This window comes from Hyaena hyaena, unplaced genomic scaffold (genome assembly GCF_003009895.1).
Source record: "Hyaena hyaena isolate Hyena2069 unplaced genomic scaffold, ASM300989v1 scaffold_0, whole genome shotgun sequence".
NCBI lineage: Eukaryota > Metazoa > Chordata > Mammalia > Carnivora > Hyaenidae > Hyaena > Hyaena hyaena.
Genome location: NW_024080632.1, coordinates 2,506,429 through 2,517,670, shown reverse-complemented (window position 1 = coordinate 2,517,670; position 11,242 = coordinate 2,506,429). Strand labels below are relative to the sequence as shown.

At 48.4% G+C, this 11,242-nt stretch overlaps 1 protein-coding gene across 1 annotated transcript; it reads right to left on the bottom strand.

Annotated features, from left to right (window-relative positions):
* Positions 1-35: 35 nt before the first annotated feature.
* On the bottom strand, positions 36-11,184 carry EIF2B1 (eukaryotic translation initiation factor 2B subunit alpha). Its single transcript, XM_039255027.1, has 9 exons — positions 11,068-11,184; positions 9,426-9,527; positions 7,869-8,005; positions 7,652-7,768; positions 5,892-6,004; positions 5,068-5,136; positions 3,632-3,707; positions 2,254-2,379; positions 36-1,514 (listed from the first exon to the last, which is right to left on the bottom strand). Exons 1-9 carry the CDS (start codon positions 11,078-11,080, stop codon positions 1,350-1,352), a joined length of 918 nt encoding a protein of 305 aa, XP_039110958.1. The 5' UTR covers positions 11,081-11,184; the 3' UTR covers positions 36-1,349.
* Positions 11,185-11,242: the final 58 nt, after the last annotated feature.

Below are 11,242 nucleotides of genomic sequence, written 5' to 3'. Positions count from 1 at the left end.
TGGCATTTAAGTGTAACAGAAGAGTGTAAGACTGCTGGCGTGTAAATAACAGATGTCAATATTTATTTTGATGGGTCACCTACAGAGCTGATTTTTCTGTGCCTATTTTATACTTACTTTCTAACATAAAGATACTGAGGTAAACTTGATTTTTGGCTTTTTAAGGCTCCTTAGGGTTTTCGGGCATCTGACCTTCCTGGGTGTTCTTTCCCCTGGACTTTAGTCCTCTCTGAGGGACTGCATAAAACGCCTGCATGGAGTGGCTGATGTTGCCACCACTGTTCCGTAGGGGAGTATCTGAAAAACCAAAGGAGCAAATCCTAATCTGGGGAAAAAGTTAGGCCTTGTGTTGAATAAATGATTTCCTTCCAACCGACTGTCTTGAGTGTGTGAATGTGGCCGCAGAAGCCTCACCGCGAAGGCCCGGGCCTCTGGGTCCCAGGGGGCTCTCTACTGATGCGACACCGTCTCAAAACCTTTCGTGTAATTTATTTGAAAAGATGCTCAATTTGTCCCCAAGTACAATTTTAAAAAGCTGTTTAGGCATAAACACATCTGAAGTAGATTCACATCTTTTACAGATGCAGAATTTCAGCTTATAAATGTTCTGGAAGGTCTTCATATGTGATGAGCCATGTTGAATGCTCCTGCTAAATGCGGTTTCTACCTTCCTTGTGTTCTTTTGCTGGTTTCCATCCTGTGTCCCAATCCCGATGAGGGGATTGGCAGCCCCTGACCCGTGTTCACCGCTGGAAGCCTGATGTGAACTGAACACAGTTTCCAACCTTTGTCACAAGGCACCGTACATAACGTGTGTCCTGGGCAGCTGTTAGTTCCTGAAGGGGCGCCTGGTTGCAGTTAGGAAGGTCTGCATTTTCAGGCCTGCACCTCTTTAATTTATGCTTTTAGTAAATCAGTCTGGAGTGCAGGGAAGAAGGGAGGTGGGCTTGGGCATGTCTTTCATTGGATAAGTAGCCAATAATCTAATTTATATTTCTGGAAAGTGGAAAGTGTCTGGAAACCATAAGCACAATTCACGTTGGGTTTTACGGAAACCGTGAATACATTATAGATGGGGCTGAAATGAATAAAAAATTCTTGAAGTTTTAGGTCCTTAGTCCATACGTCTTCACACACAAAAAAATTCAGTTTTAGGGGCGCTCGGCTGGCTCAGTTGGTGGGGCACGCGACTCTTGATCTTGGGGCTGTGAGTTCTAGCCCCACATGGGGTGTAGAGATTACATAAAAATAAAATCTTAAAAATCCAGTTTTTGCCTGACTCACCACGGAGTCAAGAGGCTACTCACCCTGCCCCAAGTATATGAGCTGTGCGGGAGGCGGTCCAGTGGTTACAGATACAACTTGATGAGCTCGTCGCTGACTGCTGAGGGCGTCAGCACCCCCAGGTCTGTAAAGAGCAGTGTTATCAATGAAGGGGAGGTGTAGTCGACCCATGGGTGTTCCTCTTTGAGATCCTGTTCGGTCTGCACAGACTTCAGAGTATCTGCCTTATACTGAGGAGAGAGGAGAGAGCATATGTTGGTTTTCCCCACACACAGGGCTCAGAACTAGCATGAGTGCGAGCAGCCGGTGCGCTACTATGTGAAGGGGCTCCCTGAAAACGCGAGAAGCCAGCCACGCAGCGCCCTGGTGAGGAGGGGAGAGTCGCGCGGGTGAGCCAGAGGGGGCGGCCTACTGGCCAACTGCCTCAGTGTAGTGAAAATCCAAACCGCGTCTGCGCTCACTGGTGTGCTGGCTTCATTTCTCCAAACCTCTTGAGGTAACAGTTCACGCTGTTTACAGAGACTGATTTTGTGCCTGGCACGTGCTGAGCTTTCCTCCGAGATTACCTCAGAGCTGTCAGGACTCCGTGCAGCTGAAGTTCAGGGCAACAAATGAGAGCATGTGCCGCAGGTCACATGCTTGTAAGCGGTGAGACGGGAGCTGAGCCTGGACAGTGAACTCTAAACCCTGGACTCAACTGTCTGCTTTCCCCTTTCCCTGCCTCCTCACGGCCTCCTCGCATGTGTGAGAGACTGACAGATAGAAATTCTGGGGATAAATGCATCTCTCTGACTCTCAGTTCACCCAATAACTGATCTTTGCATCCGAGGGGTTGGAGAAAACTGTGATGGGAGAGGAGTAACTTACTGAAATGTTCTTACATTGCTTTTCTGCAAAGGTTTCAGTTCAGACTCAGATACCCCTTCAAATATGTAAAAAAAAAACAAACCCAAAAAACCAAACTCTTGCCTTAAACTTATCTGGGACATCTCGCTGGTTTAGTGGGAAGAGCCGTACAAACTTGAAACTTTCTGCAACCACGTAAAAAGGCTTGTTCTGTGCTTTGGCGCACACGGCCATCTGGTTGGTTCCGATCTGGAGAGTCATAGAAAATGTAGAAGGATGAGATGATCTAGCACATTTGAAAGTGTGTGATGTCTTACATAATATATGTAATTCTGGCTTTGGAATTAAAGGAGATCTTTCAAAAAAAGATGACAGCACTGGGGCACATGAGTGGCTCAGTTGATTCAACGTCTGACTTTAGCTCAGGTCATGATCTCATGCCTTGTGAATTCAAGTCTTACATCGGGCTCTCTGCTCTCTGCACAGAGCCTGCCTCAGATCCTCTGTCCCCCTCTCTCTGCCTCTCCCCGACTTGTGCACACTCTCTCGCTCTCAAAAATAAATGTTAAAAAAACGACAACATAGGCATTTCTCCAAAGATAAACAAATACACGCTCAAAAGATGCTCAAGGTCTTCAGTCCTTAGGCAAACACAAGTAAAAACCACAATGAGATACTACTCCACACCTATTAGAGTGGCCAGAATGAAAAAACACGTGTTGGCAAGGACGAAGAGAAGCTGGAATCCTTGTACACTGCTGAGGAGAATGCAAAATGGTGCAGCTGCTGTGGAAGCGTCGGTGAGGGGGGGGGTCCTCAAAAAGCTGAACACAGAATTACCACGTGACCTGGAAATTCCATTGTCGGTATGTACCTGAAGGAACTGAACACAACTCAAGTGGATGACTGTGCACCCGTGTTCGTAGTAACATTATTCCCAAGAGCCAAAACGTAGAAACAACTCAAGTGGACGTGAATGGGGGATAAACAGACGTGGTCCGTGCACGTCCCGAACGTTAGGCAGCCATGGAGGATGAGGCACTGATACTGCTACTACACAGATGGGCTTGGAAAACACGCTGAGTGAGGTCACGCCACCTAACTGTATGCCTGAAACCTTTCTGTTCCGTGTATTTCGCCACACACCGTGTGGAACAAATGATCATGAAATCCTGCCACGTCAAACGATGGACAGAGAAATGTTGACACCACACTACACTGATGTCAAATATGCCCAATTAGAAAACAAACAACCAGCCAAACCCAATTCCAGTTAAAACATGTTTGGAGAAGGGGTGAACTGCACTCTCATGGTTTATAAAGATCAAAACAGGTGACCAGACTCTGGCCGATCAGCGGCCCCAGTGGGACCAGGAAACCGTCTGATGCAATGGTGAGCTCTGCAGGCTAATTAGGACTAGATGAGGAAACCCTAACACCCAATGCCACCAGCAGGTAGGTTGGCGACGCGGCACGGACTGTGGAGAAGCCATGTTCTTACCTTGTTAATGATGCCCCCATTTTCAACAACTCCTTCAGCACCAACTATGACAAGATCCACTTTCTCCATGATATAGCTGAAGAAATTAAAAAAAAAATTATGCTCTTTTTTCTTGGCTCCTATTAGTATCATCACCTGCCAAAATCAGTAGTACTTCATTTTCAGCGTGGTAAGCTCCTCTCATAACTTTCTTCAGAAGAGCACCTAACCGGTGACACACCACACCCTGGGCACTCTCACCAGTTCTGCCACCGGGGGCATATAAACCAGCTCTGATCACGTAAAACGCGCACTGCACACTGCCACCCAGCGCAGGTACACGTGTGGGTGCAGTAACTGACCCGGTACTGATTCTCACTATGTGTGCACCACTCTGTTTTCTCATCCACCTCAATACAAACAAAAAGTTTAAAACCTGTTGTGGTCTGAAGTTGGAAGACAGGTTATGTAATTCAAGAATCTTTCTGGGACACCTGGGTAGCTGGGTCAGTTGAGTGTCTGACTCTTGATGTTGGTTCAGGTCATGATCCTAGGGTTGTGGGATCAAGTCCTGCAGTGGGCCCCGCACTGAGCACGGAGCCTGCAAAAGATTCTCTTCCTCCCTTGCCCTGCCCCTCTCCCCTGCTTGCATTCTGGCTCACTCTCTAAAACAAAATAAAAGTGGGGCACCTAGGTGGCTCAGTCGGTTGGGCATCCAACTTTGGCTCAGGTCATGATCTCACAGTTTGTGGGTTCGAGCCCCACATTGGGCTCTGTGCTGACAGCTCAGAGCCTGTTTCTCATTTTGTGTCTCCTTCTCTTTGCCCCTCCCCTGCTCATGCTCTCTCTGTTTCAAAAATAAACATTAAAAAAATAAATAAAAAAACTTAAACTTTCAGGTAGGGTGAAGGCCAATTTATCTTTGAAAATGAGCAATTATGTACAAGTCTTCAAAATGCTGACTTTTGAACGCATTCCTAATTGCCTTAACCATCTGCCTTATGTGTTTTCCTTACAAGAGATTATCAGTCCTGTTCTCTCTTGTGAGGTACACTGTCAGTTCTTGGAATCTGTCCTTAATTTTAGAAGTGAAGTTGCACGGGTTAAGTCAAAGAATCTCAGAGTGCCACTGAGGCCAGCCTATGCCTTCTGCTGAAGAGGGAGCACTGACAGCGTGTGCTAACCTGAACTCAACCTTTTGCATCTGGTTCTTAAAATGCACCGGAAGACTACAAAATCGGCTCCTATTCTCCACAAGTCCCTACATACACTGATTCCTGCATACACTATCAAGACTATCACGGGCTTGCTGGTTTAGTGCAGCCATCAGTTCAGAAGCAGGACACTAGCCAGTGCAGTTTTATGAGTGGACTCAAACCTTCACTCTGGAAACCCTGGTCCAAGCCAACCCCGAGGGTAGTGAGGAAAAGTAACTGGTCAGGAAGACAGGAACTTACCCAACAGCAGCATCTAGGACCACAGTGACAGGGACGTTGAGGTGACAGAGAGCTGTGGCCATTTTCTTACTGGAAAATGATATTTTGAGAACATTAGAGAGTCCAAGAAAGCCCCCATCGTGGTGTACGATGAATCACCTAATTTGGATGACATATCACCTTGGCTTGAAACTCAGTTCATATTCACGGATTAAGGGGCACATCCCAAGATTCTGGACTAAGGAAACAAGAATTTGGGTTCTTTGTAAGAAAGTATGTTTTAGGAAAACTACATTCTTGGGGACTCTGGGTTAGAGATGCAAATTCGGAAAAAAAGGACTAAGTTTTCCCTTGAATTACCTTCTAGAGAGAGAGGTGAATTATCTTTTCCTTGATACAAATCTTTCCAGACATTTGGTTGCTGTTTCTCTGATTTAACTACTAAATGGAACCCCTAGATCCTGTACCGTGGCCAACTGCAGTTCCACTGAGATGTTCCCGCAGGGACAGGAACAGGCACCATTGACTGGCAAACTGGGGGTAGGTTCTGGGTCTTCCTGCACAGGTGTGCATCCTGTTTGCTCTTTGAAATGACTGCTGGGGGGCATGTATCGGTGGCTCAGTCATTAAACATCCAACTCTTGATTTTGGGTCAGGTCATGATCTCACAGTTCATGAGTCCGAGCCCTGTGTCAGGCTCACAGCGTGGAACTCACAGCGTGGAGCCTGCTTGGGATTCTCTCTCTCTTTCTCTCCCTCCATCCTTCCCACCCCCCACAAAATAAACAAACACTAAAAAAGAAAAAATGACTATTGGGCACATAACCAAATGGAACGGTACTTGCCCTGATAAATCAGGCTGTGACTCTGTAATGTACACCCGGAAACGCTTCTTAGCCGCCACTGCTGCCTCCAGAACTCTCAGGACCACTCTGGAGTAGGCGTGAGTTAATATTCGCTGTGGACCAAGAAAGCTCCGTCAAGAGGGCTGGCTTCGCAGCGATCACCCATGCTCCCTGCCACTCTAATGCGTGTTCCCGGCACCCCGAGGCTGCTCTGTGCCTTCTCACAGGTCATCTGTAGCGGAGATCCTGGATGGCACACGTATCGTGGGCCCTCTCTTCCCACAGCGAGTGTGGGAGTGGAGTCTCCATGGGGGGGGGTGGCTCACGAGATACAGACGTCCTTCTATCTGAAGGCTGTTAGGTCCCTTTGGGCTGGTTTTCCCATTTCTAAGATGCGGTTTGCACACTCAGGCCCGCAGGCACCTTCAGGTTGCATGAAGACGTGCTCGGGTGGGGCTGGCAGCAAAGAGGAGGGACCAAGCTCCAGCTGTTGTCACATGGTCCCCCTGTTGCCAGAGCATCGATTTTTCTTGAAAATCCGATTTAAACATTGGCTAACTAATTTTTTAGAATTTATCAACACTACTTAGGTGAACACACCTATTTGTAGACCGGATACAACGTACAGACATTCGCTAACCTGTGTTCTAGGCAAGAGACTACACAGTTCTGTGTAATGCAAAATGGATGGACACAGCGCCCCAGCTCCTTTCTGGGCCTCCCCCGAGAGCTCGCAAGAATGCAGAGTCTCAGCCCCCCAGACCTGCTGAATCAGGATCTGCATTAAGATCTCCAGGAGGTTCATCTGCAAGTTCAAATGTGGGCAGCTCTGCTCTGAATTTCATCTCAACCAGTGTGGATGCGGGTGGGCCTCACACATTCCAACCCCGCAGAGCCTGCAGAAGACGGGGCGCGGGGGCGGTGTGGTGGAAGGAGGCCTCAGTGAGAGGCGGTCGTAATCTTGCCTCCACTTGACCAAAAGTGGCTGTGTCTGCAGCCAGCGTTCGTGCAAGTTCTGCTTACATCTATTACGTCGTTTACTGAGTAACCCACTTCAAAGGTTGGGAAGGGGGTAATAAAACCGAGGAACAAGATTTCAGAGTCAAAATGCAAGTAAATGCTTTTATGGTCCGTGGAGGTTTGACTGGCAGAAGAGGGACGCCGTGGGAGAGACGTCATAAAAGTTTTACTGCGCCTTTGCTGGGGCCTGGCTTAACCTGCAGTTCCGTCCTCACTCAGCCCATACACCCCTGGCCGCTCTGCATCTCTGAAATCACTGGACGTGAACTGACAGACAATATCGCAAGCCAGTGCTAACCTTCACCTTCATGTCAGTACGAACCAGTGCCGAGAGCTGTTATGCGGGGACTTAATTTTGATTTAGTACACATCCAATAATGAAAATGCTTCTTTGGTGAGACAGCTTAATAAAACCAGGAATCATCCGTGCTCTCCCAGGTGGTTCTCTACCTGTGCAACACGACAGCCTCCACAACCACATCTGCACACCTGCGTCGTGCTTACTATGGGCCAGGCATAGTACAGAGTCCTGAGATCATCTCAGTACCTCCTCCCACAACAGCCTAATGAGGTAAGTGCTGTTACTACCTGTATTTAACATGAGAAAATGGCAGCACAGAGAGGTTAAGTAACTTGTCCGAGGTGACACAGCAAGTAAGTGGCACAGGAGGGATTTTGCCCCAGGAGTCCAACTCCAGGGTCCTTGCTCCCAGTTACTGCACACGTGAAAGCCTACTCACCGCGCCGTCTTTGATGAAGGTATGGCACAGATCTGCAATCTTACTCCTCGACAGGGATATTCTCCTGAGAAAAAGCTCTCCCCGCTCAATCATGATCTTTTTACATTTAGAGTAATCCTGGGAAGACAAGAGCGAAATGAGGGGAAGGGCAAGGTCCAGGAGAGTACGTGCAGCCGAACACAGGAGGAGAAGGTAACCCAGGGAGGGCGGCGCTCACCGAGTACTCCAAGGAGGTAAGGCTGATGAAGCGCAGGAACAGCTCCCCGCCCGAGGACACGGCCACGGAGGAGTCCACGCCACACAGCGTTTCTATGGCGCTGGTGAGATTCGCTCGCAGGCCCTGGATGGTCTCCCCTGGATTGATCACACGGGGAACGTGATGTTTGTTTAAGTGTCACAGCCCCTTGGTGGGTCTGTGATTCATTCAGGTATTCAACTACTGCTTCCTGAGTGCATCCTGTATGCTAGAGACACATCAGTGGGCACTCAGACGGGGTCCCTACCCTGACGGGACTCCCTCTCTGGTGGAAGAGGCTGACGGCAAACACACAAAGAAATACACAAGTCACAGACCGAATGAGAACAGAGAAAAGCAGAATGATGAGAAAGGCCTCTGGAGTGGAGGCCACTTAAACAGAGACCTGGGTAAGAAAGGATCCAGCCACACAGACCCAGCAGCAAAGGTTATAGGTACAGATGTAACTACAGAAAGACCCCGAGATGGGGACAAACTTGATATGACAGAGAGAGGCCGCCAGGGCTGAAGCAGAGTCTAGTGAGGGATGGTCTGGAAGGACAGGAAGCAGAAGTGGCAGATGAGGTGTGCGAGGTGGTTCAGGCAGGGCTTAGGTGTTTGGGTGTTACCGTAGGTACAAAGGGAAGACTGCAGGGGTTGCCTCAGAGACACGTGTCCCTAGGCCAGCCCTTCGCATGGAAGAAGGCACTTTTGTTGTTGTTACTTTGCTTATACAAGATATCACGCTCTACCAAGAAACTCACATTGAGGATGCCTGAATTAGGTGATCACCATGAATGACACACTAGAATTTTATTCTGGAGCATTCTTTGTAGCAAGTGCACAAATTCTGGCACATGACAGAAACTCAATAAACACTTATAAAGCTGAGCTATTGCTATAATTTAAGCTTCATGGTTGACTTGATGTAATATGGTCACTCCTGGGGCGCCTGGGTGGCTGAGTCAGTTACGCATCCAACTTCAGCTTAGATCATCATCTCACAGTTCATGGGTTAGAGCCCTGCATTGGGCTCCATGCTGGTGGTATGGAGCCTGCTTGGGATTCTGTCTCTCCTCTCTCTGCCCCTTACCCCCTCTCAAAATAAATAACTAGCAAAACAAAAAACATGGTCACTCTTGATTCAAAGTGTATCTTGTGAAAGGGAACCCATTTAATGATGACTGGAGGGCTTTCTCCAGGTTAAAAGGAAGACTGGGGGTGTCTGGGTGGCTGAGTCTGTTAAGCGTCTGACTTCAGCTCAGGTCATGATCTTGTGGTTCATACTGAACTCTGTGCTGACAGCTCAGAGCCTGGAACCTGCTTCAGATTCTGTGTCTCCCCCTCCCTCTGCATCTCCCTCCCCCCCCCTCAAAAATAAATAAACATTAAAAACACAAAAGACTGAAATGAAGGAGAAGCTGAGCTTGGAGCTGTATCACCTTATGCAGGCCCATACGCATTTTCACTTTCTACTTCTCTAATAGTTATTAGATGACTTTCCTGACACCCAAAGTGTTCGAATCTGACCCTCCTCACCTTTATCTCTCTTCAAGAACTCCAGCAAAGTCCGGATGGCAGCTACTGCTGAGGCCATGTCAGGGTCTTCTTTCATCTGAGACTTAAAATAGTCAATCAACTCTGGGAAGGGACAAAAAAGTGCTTCATCAAATTCATTTAGCAGGATGTAAGAGCAGAGACCTTTTCACTTAGAAGCAAACTAGTTTTAAAAATACTTTCTTTTGGGGGCGCCTGGGTGGCTTAGTCGGTTAAGCGTCCGACTTTCGCTTAGGTCATGATCTCGCGGTTCGTGGGTTCGAGCCCCGCGTCGGGCTCTGTGCTGACTGCCAGCTCAGAGCCTGTAGCCTGTTTCAGAGTCTGTGACTCCCTCTCTCTCTGACTCTCCCCTGCTCACGCTGTCTCTCTCTCTCTGCTAGAAATAAATAAAACATTAAAAAAAAATTAAAAAAACAAAATACTTTCTTTTGGAGCGCCTGGGTGGCTCAGTCGGTTAAGTGTCCGACTTCAGCTCAGGTCATGATCTCACGGTTTGCGGGTTTGAGCCCTGCGTTGGGCTCTGTGCTGATAGCTAGCTCAGAGCCTGGAGCCTGTCTTCGGATTCTGTGTCTCCCACTCTCTCTCTCTGACCCTCCCCTGCTCATGCTGTCTCTATCTCTCTCTCAAAAATAAATAAAACATTAAAAATTTTTTCAATAAAAAAATACTTTCTTTTCAGGATGATTTTCTTCAGGGGCATTATAAATATTGATGGCAATACAGATGACACCACTTTAGTATTTACAAGCTCTTTTTCTTGTTTTGAGAAAGCTATCTGTGCATAACGGCATAAAATTTAAGCAGCACCAAATGATAGCGGAAGGTCATCCTCCCTCTTAACCTGAACTCCAAGTCATGGGAGAATCCCAGAGTCAACCTCCCTAGACGGTCTATGCTAATTCAACCTGTTCCCCTGCTTACATAGTTACATGCATATGTAAGGTCACCCCCCTATTTTCTTGAATGAGAAGTATGATATATGTTAGTTTGCCCCTGTACTTCACGTAATAAAACACCCTGATAACAGTACTAGACGAGCACATCAAATATGCCTTTTTAAAAAATTCCAGGGGCGCCTCATGGCTCTGTCAGTTAAGAGTCGGCCTTCGGCTCAGGTCATGATCTCACGCTGTTGATGAGTTCCAGCTCCGCATCCGGCTCTGTGCTGACAGTTCAGAGCCTGGAGCCTGCTTCGGATTCTAGATCTCCCTCTTCTCTCTCTGCACCTCCCTTACTCACTCTCTCTCTTAAAAATAAACATTAAAATTTTCTTTTAAAATTCCAGTACCAGATCCAATAAGGCAGGGGATCTGAATAAATGAATAAATTCTTTACATATGAAGAAATCAAGACTGCGGAGACCTGCACCCCTGGCCCAAGTCTCCCCTTTTTGTAGGAGGGCACTGGAAACTGTTGGGAGAGGAAGGCATGGGGATACCCTCGGGGTACCCTGGACACAGCGGCAGCGAGAGGGATTTAGCTGCCACTAGAAGCTGCACATCCAGCCGAGCAACCTAACCTCGGAAGGTGACTTCTCGCAGAGCCCAGCCTGGGCGTGCGAGGTCGGAGGCACCCCTGCGTGGCTCCGCGTTAGGCCCAGCGGGCCCTGCCCGTCCCGACTTACCCTTGTCGTCCATGGTGCCCTCCGAGGGGACCGGGGCCGCCCGCGCTGCTGGGACGCGTCCCACGACCCGCCCGGTTCGCAGCCACAGAGACTGTCAGCACGCAGCCCGCCTCCACACTCCACTTCCGGCGCTTTGGGGGCGGGGCCGCGGGTACTGCGCGCGGCCTGGGCGGAG